Source organism: Thermobia domestica, chromosome 2 (assembly GCF_964235325.1).
Source record: "Thermobia domestica chromosome 2, izTheDome1.hap1.1, whole genome shotgun sequence".
NCBI classification, from domain to species: domain Eukaryota; kingdom Metazoa; phylum Arthropoda; class Insecta; order Zygentoma; family Lepismatidae; genus Thermobia; species Thermobia domestica.
Window position 1 is genome coordinate 159,570,986 of NC_137455.1, and position 24,445 is coordinate 159,595,430.

Here is a 24,445-nt window from a genome sequence, read left to right on the forward strand (position 1 = left end):
TCCGTTTATCCCACCTAAAGAAAGTCCTAGTGACTAGCGCAAGCACCTATGGTGACTGTGGCCCGGGTTCGATTCTCGGTGAGAGAACACTTTGGGTTCCACGATAAACTCTATGTTTAGTCTCATATAGCCTCGGTGCTTAAAACGAACATTAAATTTGTAGCAACAAACAAAAAGATTCGCACATAAACTAAATGGGATCTTATTTGTAATTAGCTAAGACCGGCGGTCGCGGTCCTACAATCCAAATCTTTTGAAGGTGTGATATTTTGGTGGGGATTGCTCTATACTGTGAGAATTGACTCTGCATTATGGTGTGTACACCCACCCATCAATTATATTGCTATCAAAAGGTTAGGAGCCCTTCTTATCATAACCTCAGTTTTGCATAACGCACACAGCAAAATAGTAATATTTCAATTTTCTATAGAAACTAGCCATTTTTAATTATAGATAATATTAATAATAGTAGGCTACTGTAAACGAAAAAAAAAGCCAGGATTGGTTGCAGATCACATCCGGCTGGGCAGCTATTGAGTCCTAAGTTGTACGGCTTTCATTCCGAAGTCAGAAACATTGTTTTTGCCAAATATTACAATAGCCTAAACAAGCAAACACACCGAACTTTAATATTTATGAAATAATAGTTGAAGAAAAGAGCATAATATATAATCTTACCTGAATTCGACCCTTCGTTATTGTGTCCGCTGTTATTGTTGTTTACGTTCGTGCTGTTGTTGTTGTTTTCACCGTTGGTCGCCTTTTCGAGTACTTCATGGTCCTCTTTACAGAACAACCCGTCTTCCCGCAGCGCGAACTCATCCCCCGGAATCAACTGCCTCTCGCAGGCTGTACACCGGAAACATTCAATATGGTAGATTTTGGTCTTTGCTCGCATTACAAAATCGTTCTTGCTAAAACTAAGTCCACACTTGTCACACTTCGTACCGAATAACCTGCAAGTAAAACAAAAGAAAAAAATAGTATTTGTAATTTTAATGAATTAATTACAATGTTATCACAAATTAATGTATCTAGCCATGTTTCAACTAATATTTTAACATAAAATGGTTATGAACAGCTAGGTGCAAATAGAGTTACCACTAGTTGAATAATATGCGGTGCTTTTTTTTCTCTCAAAAAAGTACCGGTATTCAAAACGAATATGTTATTACAATAACTTCCACACTTTTAACATGTCCTCCGATACACCCTCATCCATTTCATTTGCAATATTAACAATGTACAAAACATTTAGGCAGATGTTTGCAGAATGTAGAAAATATACGGAATAATTGTGATGGCATGTCTTGTTGAAGTGAGCTAGATCCTTCCTCCCCCCGCCCCAAACCCTTCTCCAGGAAATACTTTATTTACGAACGGAGAATAGGGCTCGGATTTAACTCTCATTATTGATACATTTCATCTTCATCAGTTAAAAGAATTCCGAATCATCATAAGAGTTTACGCCATATTCTACCAACATCGAATGATTTTATTTTACTAAAGCTTGTATATACATTTAAAAAAAAATGGTGCGTGCGTGTGTGTGTGTGTGTGTGTGGGTACTGGGGGAGAATATAACTGCTTAAACTTTGACTACTTTCAAATCCAAGTATTGGGGATTGTGTGAGAGCTTCAAAAAAATACACATCATACTTATGAAGATGGATAAACTATTACATACGAAATAGTGGAATATATTTTTACATCGGGGACAGGGCGAATCCGAGTACTGGAGATGATTGTGAAACCTTAAAAAATATGCGTCACATTTCATCAAATTAATTTTTTTAACGATAGTAATCGTGCAACACATTTTTTTCTTAAATCTACATCAGAGGGTAAATTCAACGAAACTCTTGGTAGTTTTTAATTTCAAGCACTGAGGACTGTGGGAAAGCCTCAAAGAAAATGTTTATACATATATTCTAACAAAATCGGATAATTTTTACGAAAGGTAAAAAGGAGCTTTTAAAAAAATAATCCGAGAGCGGATGCGAGGGAGTAATCCATTCTTCACTCTTCCATGATCTTAGGTTTATCCATAGGGAGTGATTCAAAAGTCTCAAATAAAATATTCGGCACAGCATTAAAATCAAACCGCACTTTTAAAAATAAAATGTTCCGTGGAACATACAAGTATTTCTTTAACTTGGAGAAGAGGTGGGATTCATCCTTTCATTATTATTGGCATATTTTATGTCCATGACGCACCCCCCCCCAATTGTCTACCCGTAGATGTTCTTCCATGAAAAATCTTCTTTTCGATTAATTTTTACACTCCCTCAAACATATTTATACAGATTTTTACCCCCCCAAATATTTCAATGACGCACTTTGCGTCATAGCCCCCCCTTGTGGGCACCCCTGTTTTAACTTCAAGCTGTAAGAATTATCGGAATTTCTTAGGAAAAAAAACTGTAATACATTTTGTTGAAATACAATAACTATTGCGTAGATTATTTACAAAATTGTTTTGTATGCAAATGTTCAAACTTGAAACATGGGATTGATTTTACCCCTCTTTAACTCCTTATTCTTCATGGATTGCAACCCTCAAAAATCTGACTATTTCTGCATGTTGAAGCGAGGAACATACTTTTTACGGGTAATTTTTTACGAGAGTTATCGTGGAACAGACGTTCAGAGAGGCACACAAATCCTAATTGAATCGCTTTGCTAACGCTCGTTTCAAACTTTTTTTTTTTTAAAGAAAAATTGCTACTTTAAAAATAGTGCCAGTACCGTTGCATACCATCAGAAAAAGCACTCGAACAGCACTCGAAACATCATTTCTTGTTTATTTGGTTTTATAGACCGGTGTTCTTTATCTCTTACACTGAGAAAAAATTGTAGGTGGCGTACTTAAAAAGGTAGGTTACATGCGTAATTCCTGTACTTCTTGGACAACGTACAGCAGACGTATACCTGAGAACGCATGTTTAGTAATACTTTCCGTATGAGTGTTCCATCTATACGTACTTTCCGTATGAAACAATATAGGCGGTCAGGATTTCACATACAAATGGGAGTACGTATATAACATATAGCTGAGAAATGTAACATAGGTATATGCACGTGATATACGGAAAACTGTTGCAACGGCATGATCTAACATCTAAGGGGAGTGCCGATGTTGCATACGGATAGCGTATGCCCCGTACTGATTTCTGTAGTAACCAAGAGGATACCGTATATTTGTACAATGCTTCGTAGTGATTTCTGTAATAATCAAGAGGATACCGTATATTTGTACAATATACCGATGTCCGGAGAACGGACTTTTCTCAGTGTAATTAGGTTCCTAGATGTGATTCTGATACTACATTAAAGCTCCGCCTCCAATTGTTTTCAATGTTTAGTACACGACTTAAATACAATCTATCTATTATAATTTATGCTACAATAGCAATTAAGAGCGACTGAGCTCCAACCTATAACTTTAGCTTTCAAACTTTTGATTTACGGGTATTTGTAATTTCACGTTTATAACAAAGACAAATATTTTTTAAAAAGGTATACTTTAAATAAATTAATTAAACAGATCTTTTTCACAAAGTTTATCCTTTTAAATTATTGTTCAAAGCCTGTGCATTTCAACAAGCCTTCTCCGAAATAAATGCAAGTGAATTGTGCTGCCATCTCTGGAGTATTTTAAACTATACTTTTGTAGGCGTCTATATGTTTGTGGCAAATCCTTTCGACAGTGAGATCTCGGAAACTACAGGCTCTAGAAAAATTACGTTTTCACTGATCGATTGCAAATTTTGCGTAGATTGTCCAGTTCTAACTCAATATTAAAAAAAAAAAAAAAACACGGCCATTATTTATTTATTACATTCCTATGGGTACACTGGAAGTGTTGAAATTTTAAAAAACTAAAGCATCATATCCTACCTATTATACATTCCAATATCATATAATTGTACATAAGAGCCGCATATGTTTCAGGTATTTGTTTCATGGCCAAATTACAATGAAAAACGAAGGATAACAATTTCTCCAGTCTAACAAGGCACATTCGCGAAGTGTCCCCTCGGGGTTCATCTAAAACTGATTTAAATGCAAAATTCTCCGCGGCCCAAAGTGTATTGTACTAATTTTAGCGGCCCATACGGGAAATTTGCATATTTATGGCCCTTCATATATTCGGAATTCATACACTACTAAAACGCTTGGTCACAAAATTGCTTTTAGTTTCTTTCGATGTAACTGAACATGAATGTAGGCATATGCAAAACAAATTGGATCAAATACTGTTTCTCTGACACGTGTTATCCACACCATCCGCTGTCTTGGATCCGCCATATTGGATTCAACTTTCGTTTTTTTTTTTTTTTTCCAAATGGGAATAGGTGCATGTGATACATAAAATTGATACAAAATTTTCTCGGAAATTCATTGGTGTAGTGAGTTTTACGGTAGCTTGTACCATTTGCAAGATATTGCATGTTAAATGTGAGGCACTTCACAAATTCAACCATTAAAAAGTTGTGCAGTGCCCCGTATGTCTATGTGATCCTTTACGTGATTTATTGTTGAGTATATGTTTTCTGAACATACATAGATACAGACACACAGACGTAAATAGGATATGATAGATTTTCACAAAAATCTGGTCGTATCTAGATTTACATTAGGCATTTTGTTCGTAATACAATACTTCCTTGTTATAGTATAACATGGAAGTAATAACAATCACTCACAGAAATGTTGTAAGATTATGACACCAATGTCGTAGAGAGTTTGTTTATATCTACAGTACTTTTCCAGTTAGAAATTGTTTTGATTTGACAACATCAAAAACGTAAGCGTAACTGATATTACTCTGAAATATCTATTCGCGAAGTGCCTAGAGGGATTTAACATGTATTATCTCGCAAATGGTACAAGCTACCGTAAAACTTATTCCACCAATGAATTTCCGAGAAAATTTTTTATGAGAATGATGTATCACATGCACCTATTCCCATTTGAAAAACTGAAAGTCGAATCCAAGATGGCGGCCGGTGTGGATAACACGTGTCAGAGAAGTAGTATTTGATCCAATTTGTTTTGCATATGCCCACATTCATGTTCAGTTACATCTAAAGAAACTAAAAGCAATTTTGTGACCGAGCGTTATAGTAGTGTATGATTGAATTCCGGGCATATGAAGGCTCATAAATATGCAAATTACTCATATGGGCCGCTAAAATTAGTACAATACACATTGAGCCATGGAGAACTTTGCATTTAAATCAGTTTTACATGAATCCCGAGGGGACACTTCGCGAATATACCTTGTAAGTTGAATCTTTATTGTTTGGAGTGTTTTGCTCAATGAACACCATATATCATTGACATTATAATTGATTGTATTTGTAATGTATTAGCTTATTTTAAAATGTGTAAAACGATAATCATGCCTGTTGTTCTGTATGGTTGCGAAATATGGTCTCTTACTCGGAACGAAGAACATAGATTGAAAGTATTTGAGAACAAGATCCTGAGACGAATATTGGGACCCAAGAGAAACGGGAATAGGGAATGGAGGAATCTTCATAACGAGGAAGCATAATTTATACGGTTTATCCAACATTGTTAGGATCATCAAATTTAGGAGGCTCAAGTGGGCAGGTCATGTAGCAAGGATGGAAGAAAGTAGAAACGCTTTCAAAATCTTAACTGGAAGACCAGCCGGAAAACGACCATTAGGTAGACGTAAGCGCAGATGGGAGGACAATATTAAGATGGATCTCGCAGAAATAGGAATACAAAGTAGAAACTGGATCCAATTGGCTACGGATAGAAGTCAATGGAGAGGTTTTGTGAACGCGGCATTGAACCTCCGGGTTCCATAGACCATAGAGTTACTTAGTTTATTTGCTTATTACATACTACATGCAAGAAGAAAGAAAAAACAGATCATACATGAATTAAAAAAAAAACTCCAACCGGAAGTAGGCTCAAATCTTACAGGCGGTACGAGATATTGAAAAAGTAATAGAAAAAAATCTCTCCTTTACGGTATCTCTTGCCGATTTTTACCAAGACTTCTTTCACTTGTGTCTGCAAAGGGACATGTACAGATGTGAGGAATAACAAGGAGATTCATGTTCATATATAAATGATGCGCTGTGTAAAGAGCGCAGGTTCAGCTAGTGAAGAATATAAAAAGTGCAGAAAATGAGCCAGGTAGTATCTACAAAATTACATTATATGAACATGAACTATTTTCAAGATGTTTTGTATAGTATGTGTATTTAGACGCCCAACAACTGCGAACCCAAATTTCTGATTTACAAGAAATTTTGTACATACTGCCTGGTTATTGGCTCACTTAGTACATTTTTTTTTTATATTCTTCATTGGTTTCAAGTTGTTCACTAAAATTCAAAAATTCAAAAAGTACAGGTGAGATTAGCAAAGAGCCACGTCTCTTGTAGTTTCAGTGCTGTAAGGACGGTAATATCCAACGGAATCAACCTATAAAAATTATCCTACTCTTAAAACCGATGTATCTAAAAAGTCATTCTTACAGAAATATATTTTTCTTATAGCTTCGTTGACATTTGCTGAGATAATAAACGTATATTTTTTCAACTTAAAAAGGGGAGGAGGGATAAGATGAAAAGTTTCTTCTTTTTTGGTATATATATATTGCATGCAGTGTATGATAAATATTACAAACAACTTACTTTAAAAAAAAAAAAAAAAAAAAACAGTAAAGAAAGAAAGTATATATCATTGTTCGGTTCAAAAGTGTATGTTTGTGTAATCACGTAAGTAGCTCAGCCACTGCAGAAATAGGTAAATTGAAAAAGAAGCTACTAATTTAACAGCGATTAGTTCTGAAGTTCGAAAACCAACAAAATATTGCATGTTAGAAGGGGGTAATTTTAAGATAATGAATTCTTTTGCGATAAATATATGGAAAAGAGTTGTTTTTTTAAAGCTATTATGGACATTGTAAGAGAACTTTAAAACTGCAAGGAAAAAGATATATAATCTATACAACTTCGAACGTTCAGATTTCTTGAATTTGTGTTTAAAAAGTGAACATACACAGTAATGACATTTCTTTAACTCAACGTCGCTTCTTCAGACGTTTAGAGAGAAAATATCAGAGGGAAAGTGGGGGAGATATCAAATCCAATCCCATTCGTCACTTTGCATGCTGGACCTACCCCAGACGTTACCATGACTACCCCCATGTTCCTTGCTTGTGATTTAATACGATGCAGGGAGGTGCTGTTAATAAGATTACCAGGGCTGGATTGCTGCACTGCTGCACGCGACGTAGCGGCGCGCGAAGGACAGGGTGGGAGGTGAGCGTAGTGCCACTGGACGCCGAGAAATTGTCTGCCTAGATATATGCTTCTGCGTACATCTATGTGTGTAAATGTGTGCGTGCGCGTCGTGTGATGTGGCTGTTCAAGCTGCCTTGACCGAACGATGGACTCGCGGTGTTGGAGGCATCGGGCCAGAACTAACCTACTTAGCAACCAACACCATTCTACATACATGGGAAATCTTGAAGGCGATGTTATGCCCCTTGCATAAGTTTCTTGGGAGTTTTAGTCCAGAAGACATCTGCGCTAACCACATTCGGAATTTTGTCCACGATTGCAGCTGGGTTATGTTAAAACACAGAGACCTTTTGAAAGTAGCAAAGAACAGGGCACCATGCGCAAATAATCTTTCTAAGTCTCTTTTCTGTCTCCAAGAATATAAATAATTGGTGTGTTTTGACACAATTACTTAATTACTAATTCAAGAACCTTGAAGTTAAACACAAAACAAGACATGAATAAAATTAATCTTGCTCCGATATCCGTCATCTGATACAACCTAATCACGTTTTGATTTTTGTGTAAGTTTCCGGAATACATGAACTTCCAATTCACAGGTTGATGTATCATTCAAACCGCAAATATTCTGTATTGTGTAAAAATTCCCATATTGAATTGAAGGGGTAATTTGGATAAGGCTGTATCGACCTATTCCCAATAAAATGAGGTATACGTATTTTCTGCAAATTCGAGCATGTCTGCAATTGTCTAGGTGGTGTTAAGGATATATTTCTGCTCCGTGGCGGACGCCTGTTCCCAAAAATATTGTGTTAGTTAATTAGATAAGGGCGTTTTTCTGCTCTCCTGAAAAATTGAAGAATTGCTGGTTACGCCTTATCCAAATTTACCCCTCATTGACTCCTAAAATCATTTATTCAGACTATCCTGTTTCGTAGTCCAATTCGTAATTAAAAGACAATCGCTAATCATTTCCGAAATGTCTAATTAAATCCATCTAGTAAATCCAAGGGAAACCCGGGGAAAACTCATTATGTCCAATCACGGGACTCGAAATCAGAATTTACCGATTCGAAGCAAGGACATAGACCAATAAAAGAAAATATTTAACTATCCTCGCTCGAAATACGTGGCTATAATATCATGGACTTTCTGTCTCGCTCTAAAATAGAAATATTCACGAAAATATTTTGTTTGTTCGGTTTACTTCGATTGTTAAGCGTCCTTTTTTAGTACAGAGACTGAAAATAAGATGTGGACTTAAAGATGGAATCCGACCGATCTTAATGCGTCCAATGCTCTCACACCAGGAATAGAACCCGGAACCACGTACATCAAAGGGACACACTATAGCCAACAGACCAGCAGGTTTCAGAAGAGGAATAGAAAAGAAAACTACCTCCCTGAGTTTGATTTTCTTTCGTGCTCCCTCGGTTTGCTAATTATGAATAATAAATCAATTTCACCAAGATATTCTTCTGTCTTACACCTCCATTGATATCAGAAAATAATTTCTGTGGCGCCGTCACTGTGTACAGCGAACAAAAATAATGCAAAAGAAAAGTAAAACATGAAGTTTAGCTACTACAATTTCGGACAACGTGTTTATTTTTCTTCAACCATACGTATAACGAACACTTAATCGTTACATACATTTTGCGTATACTAGAGACCGGAGCGTGTGTGTAAACAATAAAATATTTTGGCATTCCCTCTCTGACATGACCTTCCGATGCAACTTAAACGTTTGGGTGGGTGAAGAATTAGGGCAGGTGCTGACAACTCTGTTCCGGGAGATATGGAGGAGCGCCAAACGTTATAATTCAACCGTTTAATTGAAAACCATATTATGCTTTTTAAATCATCTTCTCGCTAATACAAATAAACAAATGGAACATTCCTTAGTTTGTATTTCGATGCCAGAAAGCTCCTCTTATTTTATATACATCCAACATATTTCCTTGCTTCCGCACAGAAAGAAAATATCATAGGCCTATACGAAAAACCCAAATTACACTTAAACTCTTGACCTCATAAAATAAAAATATCTTGAAGACTCAGATTTACTAGTAGAAAGGGGGAGGGATAAGTAATACATTTATTGTTCGTAAAAAATTTGCACCTCAAAATGATATCTTTAAAAATTTACTCTTGACGCAACAGCTCTAAGTGGACCAGTACCTGGGCTTGTGTCACTCTTGCCTTTGGGGTGATGTGTGGTAAGCACATCAGCTCCCCTCGCCGCTAATAGGCTTTCTAGAACTGAGTTCGCTACTTCTTTCTCCCCAACTGTCCTCATGACATTTGGTGGATGCCACAATACCAACACCATTTGGTGATCACCCATAATTCTTCTGACCAAATTCGAGACTGCTTGACTTCGCTGATCTCACAAAAGAAGCGGTATTCCAGTTCGGATAGGATGTTGGCATTATATATCGGATGTTCTAAAAGTAGTGCCCACAGGTAACAGAACGCTATTCTTCAGGTCAAAATAAAGCGAAAATGTTATATAATTGTATATTATCTGGGGCCTCCATTAGCCACTATAGGCAATTAAAAGTTTCACTATGTGGCAACGTCGCAGATCAGACATCGCAAGTTGGAACCACAGATCGCAGATCGCAAGTTGGAACCACAGGCATTGCTGTCGAATCCATCAACCAGTAACATCGATTGTTACGTTAATAAGTGGTGCTAGTGTTAATGTTTATCGACTTTATCATTTTGAAACACTTGATATAATTATTTGAAGGATTGGAAATTTACTCTATCGTTTTTTATCTATGACGTTGAAACATAGTGCTACTCACGTCTCCAGACGAGAACGCGAAACGTATACAATTATACATATTTTTTTAGTTTTATTTTGACTTGTAGAATAGTGCTCCTAGAAAACTATGGATTCGACACTAATGTCGATCTCTTTGTTATTTATTTGTCTGCCCTCCCACTCACTCTAGGAGTGCAGAGGGGTCTTGCCCCCCCTCCCACTGGGGGCTGAACTTGACTTAAACGGCAATAGGACTGCTACCAATTAGCTTAGCAACATTGAAAACTAATGAATCGACACTAATAGCGGTCGTTTTCCGTATTTTTATATGTCATCATTTCACCTCCCCAGGTGCTTATGGGGGCTTAAATTGGACTTCAATGGCATCCGGAGTGTCACTATTTATTTAAACAATGCCGAAAACTATAGTTTCGTCAATAATATCGGTCGTTTTCGATCATTTGTATGTTTCCCCATTACCTTCCCCTAGGAATACCAAGGGATCTTACCTCAACTGAGAACTGATATTCTACTTAAAGAGCACCAGAATTGTCACTAATCAACTTACGGACTCCAGAAACTATGGGTTCAACACTAATATCGATCATTTTCAATTATTTTTACATGCCACCATTTCCCCCACCTCAGTAATAATAATAGGAGCTGCATTTGGATTTAAACGGCAACGGAAGTGTTACTGTTCATTTAAAGCGACCCCAAAAACTACGAATTCAACACTAATAGGTCATTTTTGATCATGGATATATGTGTTCCCCCTCTCCCCCTTAGGTATGGTAGAGAGTCTTACCCCAACAATTGCTTTTTCCAGACTGTAAGTAATGTGTGTATAAGTTTGATTAAAATTGTTCCAGAGTTTTGCTGGAACACATATATACAAACACACACACTTTTATTTTTTATATAAAGATAAATTTATTTACTTTAAACCCAAAATGCAAGAATTTTAAAATTCCATTCAAGTTTTAGTTTCTTATATAGAGTTTCCTTTCCATTATATGAACCTCGAAAGAAAGGTTCATATCCTTCTAACATACATATCCATTTTATGGAAGAAATATTTCATAAAGTCTGGAAGCTTGAAACTTCAAATATAGAAAAAAAGGAGGTTCTACGTATATGAAGTGACATTCTAGAAAACTATAAATTATTTCTAATATTAACATTTTTTTCTTTCTTACAAAAGTGAAACGATGTCTCAGTGACATTGGTACGTAGAATATCTAAAGCATACACATAAATATGTAAAATTCGGTCCGTTAAGAATTTTGCTGTTTTATGTTTTAGCAAATTCCAGCTTTTTTCCGCTATCACAAATTTATGAAGAAAAAAAAATAGCCTCTTGTCTCTGCACTTGGTTGACACCTGCGTTTTTTCTCCTTTCTTCACTTCGATTCACACCTGCGTCCTTTCAGTGTTTCAGTACTAGCAACAATTGCATTAACCATGAACAAAAACATTATTTTACTGTGAAAATCTTGTATACAGTAATATTTGGAAGTAATCAACTATTCCTGAAATATGATCCAAAATTATGACTTCTGTTCAATTACCATTATTGCTGTCTAGAGTGATTACTTCTCTTGATGGAGATCACATCGGTACAAATTTAACCCACATTGAATCAGTAAATACCTCCATAGTGGATTAAGTGTTGAATTTGTAATTCACAGGTGCATGTTCGAATCCAGGCCATGCTACTTTCTGTTATTTTTATTACTACAATTGACAGGTTATTATTGCTACTTATTTACATGAATGATAGGATCACAAATTATATCTGAAAAATTGTGTGTTTTGTTTAGAACAAAATTTTAATATGGAATCTGAATTATACGAATGTTGAGCCCAGGTATTTCACGCTAAAAGGTAAAACACATCAAATGGTGTGGTTTTTAAAAATGTCGTTGAATTAAAAGTTTTATTTACCCTTCAAAATTCTGCGAAATGTGGTGTTGGCGCAGAATTCTGCGCATATCGTGGACCGAAAGGAAAAGGAATGAAGAAGTACTAAAGGAAGCTAATAAAGGACGACAGATCATGAAGATAATAGGAAAAAGAAGAAACAGCATGCTCGGCCACCTTATTCGTCACTCCGATTGCATCACCGTGTTGATAGAGGGAAAGGTAGAAAAAAAACAGGAAGAGGAAGACCAGGAATAAAATATCTAGATGCAGTTACGAAGAAGAGACCTTATTAAAGTATAAAACAACTCTCCCAAGGGAGAGAAAAGTTTTACAATTTCCATGTTGTCAGCAAAACTATGGTCGAGGAGAGAAACTAGAGGATTTACCCCTCTAGTTTCATTGCTTTATTACATACTTGTAAACCATTCAGTTTCATCCCGAATTTCTGTTATTATAAATACAGTATGTAAGAAATGAAAGAAGATGCAACAATCATAAAACCGACAGTACTGTATTATCTCAACATTTGCTGACAGAAAATTTACCAGAACCACAGAAAAAATAATTAGCTTTGAAACCAAAATTTCGTTGAGTCAATATTTTGCAATCGACTTCCTTGTAATTTTTAAAAGTTGCTTTATCATTTACGTGTCAAGGAGTGTGTAGTATATTAGGGTATGGCAAAACTTTGCTGAATAAATAAATAAATAAAAGTCTGATGTTTTCTTGTAATTTTACTGGTGCTTGGATTTTTCTTGTAATTTTCTTGTAATCTTACTGATAACTGTGAATAAGGGAAGAAAAATGCAGCAGAAGCTTTATTCAGTACTAATCAATGCTACAACTTTTCTTTAAAATAAGCACTGGTAAGTAGATCTGCCTACAAGAAAAGAGTCGACGCTGTCTCATTTCGAAAATGTGTCTTAAAAGAGATGTCTCGTCTCAGAAAGTGTATATCTGTTTCTATTGGAAGATCTCGTCCCATATCTTATCTCGTCCCGTAAGCAGTCTTATTGGTAGGGATTCAAACCTCAATATTCCAGTATCCGACAAACGGAAGACTGAAGTTTGATTTCTCCCGATACAGTGATATCTGTGTGTTTTCCCATTGCTTTATATTTACCGGTAACGTGTGAGTAGATACCAAATTATCTAAAATGTTAAGTTCTTCTGGAGGAAATTAGAATCACTGCTGATCTAACTTATAAAAATAAATTTAAGACCATTTAGATTTAATAATCGCTTCTTCTAAAAGAAAAAGTTAAATTGAGAGCTTAAAGATATTAAAAGAGAGATTAAAGACAAGGAAAGATATTAAAACGTTCACAAATTAAATAAGATTATTACTTCTTCTCTTATATTGTCGAACGTTTGGCAGATAATGAATTTTTACAGTGGAAATCAAATTTAAAAATGCATTTATCATTCACACTTTTGATGAAAATTATGCTAGTATGGTCCAAGCTGACACCGTATTCTTGGCTAGTTGGTTGGAGTTTCGCATTGCTTTTCAACGCCAAGGCTATATGAGACAAGAATCTAAAGTTTAAGGTAGAATCCGAACTACCGTAATGAGGTTCTTCCACCGGGAATCGAACCCGGGGCAATGAACATCAAAGGCACGCGCGCATGCTAGCCACTAGATTAGCAGGATTGCACGGTACTCGTCCTCAAGGGAGTTAGGATGCCAAGCGGTCTAAGACCTGAATTGAAATTTTGCAGGAGATAAATCTGAAGTTCAATACCTCATATGAACAATTTATGGTGCGAGCGGTCCCGGGTTCCAGTCCTGGTGGGGGAATTTGGTCGAAAAATTGTAAAAGCTTTTAGAGGCTAGCCACCTGGAGTAAGGTTTTCTTCATTCACACCGGAAAATACCGTGATAGTACCTAACATACAGGTCCCAAGGACGCTTTCTTCCTTCCTTTTTCTCGGATAGTGTGATTGCCGAGGGACGTCATCCTCATACGCGACGGGCTAATATGGACATAGATGCCAAAATCCCAGAAATCTAAATCCTAATCCTAATGAACAAGTTATATTTCTGTTATGTTGGCAAGCAAAATTATAACTATCTAGTTTATGGTCTTACAATTTATTGCTTATAAAAATAGTTTCAAAATAGTACCTACGTATAGAAGTGAAGGAAGGCATTAGGCCATTTTCCATATTTTGGGCTTAAATCCCTTGGCATCCAAACGGTCCATACAGTGGACATAAGAAGGAATATAAGTAAAACCCAAGGTAAAGTGTTATTTTTGTACAAGACTAAAGGTAAAATAAATACATAGTTAACTTCCATCGTAACTTGTATGACAATACAAATAATGTCATGTGCATTTTATAATGCACAATATAATGTGCATTTTATAATTGATTGTGAGCATCCTTTCGGGAGTAATAATCTAAATATGTAAGTCAAGTAGTATACAAACAATGTAAATTTTCATTCAGAATATACAAAAGCACTATTTCACCCGGAGAAGAAGCATTCAACAGAAATGAACTAACAACATCGTCCCTCATACAAAGCAGTGAATGACTCTTATGTAAACAAAAATATTGCTAGATGTCGTTGAACAAAGAGAAGAATATCTGCCAAAACCAGTGTTTGAACTCTCAAAGGATAAAATTAATTCTAAGCAAAAGTATTTCATCTACATGTTGCTGACGAATATCAGCGTATGCGTGTGTGTGTGTTTGTGCGTCTATTTGTGAGAGTGTGTCTAGCCGTGGACTCTCCTCAACGCGTGTTACACACTAACGTCTCAACTTGTGACGCCAGAACTCACTGTGTATACACTGTGGATGACAGCCTACACTTACATTTTGATTGAGGATTGTCGCTCTAGCGGAGACATACAATGATGCCAACTCTTGAAAGAAATACTACCCTCTCAATAAAATTCAACATTTATCTTATCTTAGAGACACTTCGTTCCAATAAAGAAATGTAATAAGCATAAACTTCAGGCAGCACATTATTTTATCCAGTGGCATCTTAAACTTTGCGAAAGTCGTAACGAAACACGTACAGTAATTGATGCTAAAAATGCTGTATATTGAAATCCATTAATATATTCATCAAAGTAGTAAATATGAGTAATGATACGTTTGACTGCATGCTGTATGTAGATACAGTAGAAGTATTTACTGTACTTTATACATAGTGTGTTTTATTGAATTTATCCAACGTAACACCAGAGGTTCGTTTCGCCCACCCATAGTTCATGATGTCCCTCGAAATTCTCTCGCTTAAATGGCTCCCAAAATACAACGTTAGTATACTTTTAACCCTTCTTAATGATTCTGACCTCTAATACATCCGAACATCTTCCTAGGTACGATTTTGGTTAAAATAAATTTCTCTTGTATGTATTTTACACAAACTTTTTAGCTGCTACTGACTTAAACTAACATTGCATTATGCACCCTTGATATCACTAACATATCAACATAACATGTGTTTGACTAACATATCAGTCAAAAATAAAAGAAGGAATCTAACTCAACTTAGCTCAACATATTTGAGAGATGTATTATGCTGACAAAGTAGTGCGACTCATATATATATATATATATATATATATATATATATATATATATATATATATATATATATATATATATATATATATATTTTAAAAGAAACATTTAACACAGTTCAGGTTCCTTGTGTATATTTTAAGGTATACTGCCCTGTTTCTACATGTTCTTGATTCAACTCTGAGTTTTAATTTCTCGAATGTATTAATGAACAGGTTTATAACTTCTAAAAAAATAATTATATATTTTTATGGTGAACCATAAACATGCCATCTAAAATAACCATTATTTTATGGTCATTTATTTATTTATCATAGTAATGAAGAGAAATTTTTATTTTAGTTTCCTTGTATTAATATGAAATTTGTCGATACTATAAGGAACAATATTAGCATATTATCAGGATATCGCATTGAAATATATTATACGTATTCTACATATCGGGTATATATTTAACTAAATTACCTCATCAAACAAGATAGTATGGTTTTCACAAGCTAGTACATTAATATGTACTGTATTTGGAAGATTTTGAATTCGATTGTCAAATCTGATTGAAGGGTTTCCTAATTTTTTCAGTGTCACCTATGACCTGAAAGATGTTTTTAGTGCTTTAAGTTTAACGTCCTATGATTATACACCGAGGATAAGCAAGACGTTGATAAGATAGTTACCAATAGGGGAATGAAGAAAGTGGGAGAACTCCAAGGAAATCCACGCACACGGTGTTCGTCCACCACAAAATACACATGATTCGAGCTGGGATCGAACATCAGACCCCACGTACCAGAGGTAAGCGCTCTACCACTGAGCCACTACAGCCCCAACTTTTATTTGGGGACTTGGATTAGTATATTGGCTCCAATCAAATGTGGTTTCTAGACCACAGTTGTGGTAGATCAATGACATAAGAGACATGAACAATATACTTTTCATGATGCTTGGTTAAAAAAAAAAAATACATAAAATTTGTACAATACCCTTCTAAGCACAGGAAAAGTTGACTGTTCTTTAAACATTATGTGAGTTATTTACAATATCTGAATATGGATCTTTTATGTACTGAAAGGAGCTTCATATATCCAATAAGATAAAATATATCCGAACTGACCCCCCCCCCCTACTGGATTTGATTCCTGTGTGCACTGAACGTGCAATATATCAATATTATAGTTAATTAATTTCATGAAAACTTTCTTTTCCACTTTCAGTCCTCTAATAGCAAAAATATTTTAGATTAAAACGGGTATATTCTTTAAAATACTTGTGCAAGTTCCTATCGACCAATAACATCTTTAAAAATCAATGAACCACAAACTGGACCCAATGGCATCCCCTGCATGTCTCAAATCAGAGAGATAATATCTATGTACGAAGGCTCATTTGAAGAGCATGAAGAACAATGATTAGTTAGTGTGATTTGGAGCTGAACATTCATTTCAGCAACCAAGGTTATACAATACACAGTTACCAAGGAGACAAGATAAGACAAAATTTTCGGGTCATAAGATGCGAGACGAGACAGCTAGATCGATCCGAGACGAGACATCACTTTTTGAGACGAGATAGCCTCAACTCTTGTCGTCAATATAGCAATACTTAATATGAAGATGTGAACGTACATCTGTGAGATGACATGTACAGCTTAACGAGGAATTTGAGCCACATAAGCTGCTACCGAGAATCGAACCTGGGTCTCAGGAAATTGTTATTTTTTTATTGAAGACATATCTACAGAGCAAATAACTTTATAGATATATCACACTACGATACCTCAACTAGAAAATATAGCATACAAGTAGATGGTGCTACTACAACCATATACAGGAAGAGGAACTTGAAATTTAGCGTGCAAAGTTTGTAAAAGCACATTTCCACATCTATATATCTACGTACAAGAAGAAGTTATAAAATATTTGCACAATTCTTGCTTTTACAATGGTTATGTATTGTTTTGTTCTCAGAGACAACACCGTCTGTTTATTTCTTCACATTATGTTCAAGTGCAACTTCAACGGACGCAACGAGACAAACAGCGTAAGACCGCCAAAGAATGGCTTCAAGCTACTGGTGCGGCGGCAGTTAAATAAAACACACACACAAACATACAGAAAAAAAGTATCTTTAAATTATAGTAAAAATTAAATAAATAATTTGAAAGTGCTTACTGGATAATTAAACATAATTTTTTAAACTTTGTGACACTATCTGGTAAGACCATCCTGTGTATTCATTCAAAAACGGTTTGAGTTTCTTGAAAGTTGTACAAAGGTCAACCACCATTGGCATCGATGCAGAACGCGATTTTTCTAAATGAAATAATATATAAATATATATATATATCTTTTTTAAAAAGTACAAAGTATTTTAATAGTATTTCAAACATTGTGTGTGCGGAGAGTGAGAAAGAGTAAGTGTATTTGCGCATAGTGTTTGTCTGTCAATCATACAAAAGAAGAAAGAAAAAAAGAAAGAGAGAATGGTGTTTTCGCATATATACAGTAAGCAAGTGGTCATGCAGTTTGTTGAATGAAATGAATTTACCAAGAGTGTATGAAAGGAAATATGCACTGTAACTGCTGCTGTTCTTAATGCGGCAAAGGAATATGTTGATATTTTATGAAATTAAAATAATAATAACATAAAAGGGCAGGGAAATGTAGATCTACAAGTGTACTGTCAGGAATTTGTTGGTGAATATTGATGAATAATGTTTTTAAATATTGGATTATAAATAAAAGTTTTGTTTTCGTTTTAATTCTGTAAGACAAGGTTGTGCGATATACTTACTGATTTGCATATCGATTAATCAATACAAAACATCAAAAATTCTAAAACATCAAAACATGAAAAACAAATAGATACTTCTAGGATCTAAATTTAGGAAAATACCGATATATCGAAAACTATCTAATACTGAATGATGCCGCGGTGGCTCAGTGGTAGATCGTTCACCTCTGCTGCATAGGGTCCAGCTCGTGCCAAGTGAGCTTTGTGGTGGACAAACACCGTACGCATAAGTTTTCCTGAGATTCTCCCGCTTCCTCCTACTTTCTTCATTCCACCATTTCTTTCATGTCTCATCATCACCGTCTCCTTTAGCCTAGCCGGCATAACCGTGGGACATAAAACTTAGATAAAATAAAATGAATTCTTTAATACTGAAATATCGAAAAATATCGAGATATTGCATATTAAAATATCGAATACAAAAGAATTTCACAATATCAAAAAATATCGAATATCTAAATGTAAAAAATATTGAAATGTCGATGAGGAATAATTATTGATATTGATATTTCGATTTTAGAAAATATCGAACAATTAAAAGATATATCGCAAGATCCTCTGTAAGATTCTTCGTTTAAGGAAAAACAATGGAACTTTTCACTCTTTATGAGTTGTCAAAATCTCAAAAAGCTTGTCAAATATCGTTTCCAGAATAGTAAATCTAGGTTACAGTCTAGAGTAGTCTGAGACAAGAACTGAGGCTATCACATATTAAAAACGTGGCACGAATGACTCGGAAAGTGTACCTGTTTCTATTGGAAGAGCTCTGTCTCGTCTCATGGGCAACCTTCGTACAACCAAATTTTGTTCCTGGCGAAGCGCAGATGAACCAAAATATTTTCTATTTTGTAGCCACAATACATGCGAAAATGAAATAATCATCATTTGATCATTTTTTCTTACTTTTTAGATAAAGACTTCTAAACTGACATCATAACTTCGATTTTTGGATAAACTGGTCCCCTCGACCACACAATTACTCCAATCTTGATCTACTAATCGCTCATTACATTATTTATCTGTAAGATTCGGTTTGGTTATAACGCAAAACATTTTATTTACATTGTTTTATTTTCACACCAAACCAATAAAATTTATGTATCGTAGTTAAAGTTTACTATGAGATAAATACAATTTCTAAACACCAATGTTCATTGTTCATTTGATTGTCTAGATTTTCTAATGTGACACTGAATTTGACATGAGTCACGTAATGCTTATTAATATTGATAGTCTTATATATAGAATACATCTTAAAGGCACCACTGTCTGAAACGGATCTTCTTTCCAAATTTTAATGGCTATTTTCCATTTAAATCCTAATTATTTTTCCATGGTAAGCAAAGTGTTAAAATTTTCCACCGACTAAATAAGAAAGAGGTGACGTTCACCACACCTCACTTGTATTCAGGAGACATAGGTTTGATTCCTGCTGGAAGTACACGTACACAAATACGTACTTCGGATCACATGTTTAACGATAAATCCATTTCTCAATGCTGAAAAATGACTAACTCTAATTAACAAAGCAAAAGAATGCAAAATGGATACCCTATTATAATACTGAAAGCTACCGCTTTATTGCTTGTTTATCCATATTTCTGACGTAAACTTGTCATGAGGCAAGTTCCTTTATCTTAATAATAATAATAATAATAATAATAATAATAATAATAATAATAATAATAATAATAATAATAATAATAATAATAATAATAGTAATAATAACGGTTCTAGTTTAACGTCCCATGATTATGTCGAGACTAAGGGAAACAATAATGATAAAAATGAAAATGATGCAATGAAGAAAGTGGAAGAAAACGGGAGAAACTTGGCAAATTCCACGAATATGGTGTTTTTTCTTTATGAAGCCCAGTTGATGAGCTGAGATCGAACCAGGGACCAACGTATAAAAAGTGAGCGCTCTACAGTTGAGCCACAATGGCCTATAATAATAATAATAATAATAATAATAATAATAATAATAATAATAATAATAATAATAATAATAATAATAATAATAATAACAATTGCTGTAAAACGTTCATTTGTTTATTTTGTAAATGATATTTTGCCAAGAAGGAATCAGATGTGAGAACAATTAGCTTCATACCTAAAGTTTCTGACGACTCCCACCATAGGTCATTTATCAAACTATGCGATTAAGATCTCCACTGTTAGTGCAGTCAGAAACTCCGTCCAAGGAAAGCAGAGAAGAAGAGCATTCTATATTATATTGGCACATATCTGTCTCACAGCGTCCGTAATATCTGCCGGTTGATGCCCCGACAAGAGTTCCTAATGAAGGATGCATTTCTAAGAGATCTGTTTGTACAGGTGTCTTACTTTCTGAGGCCACGATGAAAAATAACTCACATTAAAAATTCTACTACCTTTGTAGCAATTCCGATACTCTTCAACGCAGCTCTTTTTCTTTTTCCGTGTCTGTTAGAGAGGGGGGTAAAGAGAAAGAAACGAGTTATTATATTATTTTCAGTTATTTTAGATTAATTTTGAAAGTCACCGTAAAGTTTAAGTGTGGGACACATCTTCCCTTTAAGACTGAATACAGCCTATGAATTATTTCATGATAAAACGGTTCGTGTTCCTATTTTTGATGTGGATCACCCGGTTCGATTCCTGGTGAGAATACATATGATACAGATTCCACACTAAACTATATAGCTCCACGTCTCGTCTTGATTTCGTATGGTAAAAGAACTTTAAACGTAGATATTGTATCTTTTACTGGCTAATTCATGTACCAGAGAAAGTTTGACATTTAGTGAATTATCGTTATTGAAAATTAAATGACATTTCGATTAACGAACCACGATATCCTTTAGGCTAAAGGAGATGAAATTCGAAACAAGACATGACGGAAACTTGTAAAACGTCTCGTCTCATCTCGAATGTCCAGGTGGAATTTAAACTAATTTTGAATATTATTTTGAAAGAAGTATTCACTCCAAAAGAGCTATTTATCTGAGAAGCAATACAAACTTTTACTACTTTTAAAAGGTAAAGAATGTCAAAACTTAACAGTTAACCTATCGAAATAAAACTGTTAATAATTATGTAAAATTACCCACGTGTGGATACATAATACAAGATATATCCATAATAATACGTGCTTAACTGCTATATTATTATTATTATTATTATTATTATTATTATTATTATTATTATTATTATTATTATTATTATTATTATTATTATTATTATTATTATTATTATTGAAAATACAATGAACTTGGACGTTTGAACATACCCTTCATGAAATTCTAATACACACACAAACTTTAAATTTTGCTTAAAATTTAGTTTATAGGGATATTTAAGTGCCGAGATCAATTAGTTGATGATTAGTTTAAATTTTAACGTCCTTCTCAGCATTGATGCTACATGAGGCGTGAAGTTACAGCTTAATGAGTTAACACCGAGACTCGAGCCTGGATCATATAATAACCCGAGACATAAGCTAATTATAGTATATAGCCACAAACCACCTCTGTGTAGACACCCGTTATATATACATAATATCGATATGCCAAGTGTATTAATTGTATACTGTAGTGCAAAACCTGGCAACACTTATAAATCATTTGACAGCATCTTTGTAGCAATTCATAGCTTGTATATTCGAAACTTACGTGCTGATCCGTTCCATCACAATTTTCTTTTAAACTACTTCAGAACTGGAAGAATAATATAATTTGTTTGTGAAATTTTCTAGAGAATAGAACACAATATACTAATTAGTAAAGTAACCAATGTTTCTAGGACAATCTTAGTTTTTCCTTAGTTTTCAACCTAAGCCAGTAAAGTCGTTATGGAATTTTAGATTTAACCTTTCAGAATGGGGAACATATCGACAACACAAACTATTATACTAACGTAAGTGGTATTTCGTAAATACTAAATATTTATGCAGAAAAATAATAAAATTAATTTTTATTTCTCCAATATTTTGAAAAATGTGTAAAAATGGAGGAGTGGCTGATGAGTGTCTAACATCAAAGTTTCAAAAAACATGAAAAATTTAACTTAAAATCAGGAGCCAAGAAAAGGCAGGAAAATACTGCCTCGTCAACTTTTCATTTATCATTGTTATCTGGTCTGGTTGAGAATTACTTCAGTCACAGCTTATGAGATTTGCTGCGTGTTGATCATTGTTTTGCAAATTTTTCTCACTTTAAATCTTCCTATGTCATGTATTTTACCTTGTATTATTTTTACATAAATAATCTCGAAATTTAAGACGAGACGAGAGAGCCAAAAGTCTCGTCTCGTGTATATCCATAAAAGTGGAAGGATAATTTATGAAAGTGAATAATTATGAAATAATTGGTGGAAAGAAAAGTGGAGGAAGCGAGAGAATCTAGATGAAACCCATGGACACAATGTTATCCATCAGTAATTCACATGGCCCGGAATCGAAGCAAGGAACTCTTGCGCTTTATCATTGACCCATCTCAACTATTATTATTATTATTATTATTATTATTATTATTATTATTATTATTATTATTATTATTATTATTATTATTATTATTATTATTATTATTATGGAAGCAGCGTATGGACCAATTTTCTCGTCTGTTAGCGTCCTTCCATCCCTGACAAGAGCTTCCTCTTCCTCTTTGGTAGTACTACATCCGTCCGTCTGTACATCCCCAAACTCTCTTATCACTGACAGAGATAGCTTCTCCCCCTTTTCTGTTTATTTTACAATCTCTCTCCTTCTATCCTACTTTGTCTCCTATGTTTGTTTAGTTATTCGCGGTCAGCTATTTGTGACCACAGAGCGAGTGACGGCACACGGAGGGAGTCAGGTCTACTCTCCCCAAACGATTTTCTTCTTCTTCCATTTTTTCTTTTATTTCGTTTTCACATACATGCATACATAGAGGGTTCGGGGGTTCAATTTAGTTTAACCAAAGCCAGAAAGAGGAGACGAAAGCTGTATCTGAAATAGGTGGAAGGAATATTCCGACATCCACAAGGCAATTTTATATTATATATATATATATATATATATATATATATATATATTCGGATTATAAAAACACATGCTACTTTAAACCGTAGTTTTTCACTTTTTCTAAAATCTTTCGATCCCTTTTACCACAACTTTTGGTCACCGAACTAGAAAAACATAACAATCAAAATAATCTAGTATTAAAAAGTTAAATATTTTTTCTTTATAAGAGACTTATTATTTTTAAAAATAACAGTATATTTTTGGCTCTTATTAACCTCCTGCATACATCACGAGTACACATAGAGTTTTCAATATCAGGCTAAGAAATAAAGCTTTATACCACACATACATACATACACTCTTCTAATCTTTCTTTATAAACATGTATACACAAACTCCATGCCCCCCTAATTGATTTAGTATGATATATAGTTTACATATCCTTAATGGTCATCATCTTCTTTACTTTATGCAATATAATCTTCATTTATCTTTTATGAACAAGGAAGCTAGTAACTGTCGAAATCCACTACTTTGAATTGCAATCTTCATAAACTATAATACAAGTACTATGAATTTTTTCCGATTCCAGTGTTTGTAAAAGATTCCAGAGTTCACTTTTCAGATTCAGATTCCAGAGTTTGTAAAAGAAGTACAAGTTGGATAAAAAAAAAATCTCTCTTAGGTATGGTCATGGAACTATTACACAATTTCCCTTCCGTAATACTGATGGAATAGCATGAATACAAGTTTTACGTCCCACGTCATGCTCTGTAGGCTAGAGGAGACGCATAAGTTACAAAAGCGAATAATTATGAAAGAAATTAATGGAATGAGAATGTGGGAGGAAACAGAAGAACAAGGAGAAAACTCACGGACACGATGTTGTCCACCACAAACTCATGTGGACTGGGATTAAATCAGATACGCATGTGAGGTGAGCACTCTACCACTGAGCACACTACAGGGTGTAATTCTCAGATATGTTTTTAATAGAGTTTTCAGATATACCGTGATTTCAACAGTGGTGAATCCAGGGGGACGATTGGGGCAATCGCCCCCCCCCCCCCAGAAGAGCAAACGTTTCTTATTTTATATACAAATAAAATTCATTCCAGAGTTTGGAGCTCT

The 24,445-nt window shown here is 34.6% G+C and overlaps 1 protein-coding gene across 5 annotated transcripts in view; it reads right to left on the minus strand.

Annotated features, from left to right (window-relative positions):
- Positions 1-24,445, minus strand: part of tup (LIM1_Isl and LIM2_Isl domain-containing protein tup) — a 371,468-nt gene that overhangs the window by 233,350 nt on the left and 113,673 nt on the right. For all 5 annotated transcript variants that reach the window (XM_081747535.1, XM_081747534.1, XM_081747543.1 and 2 more), the window contains exon 3: positions 679-956. In XM_081747535.1, coding sequence (XP_081603661.1) covers positions 679-956 — 278 coding nt within the window. The remainder of the gene's footprint in view (positions 1-678; positions 957-24,445) is intronic.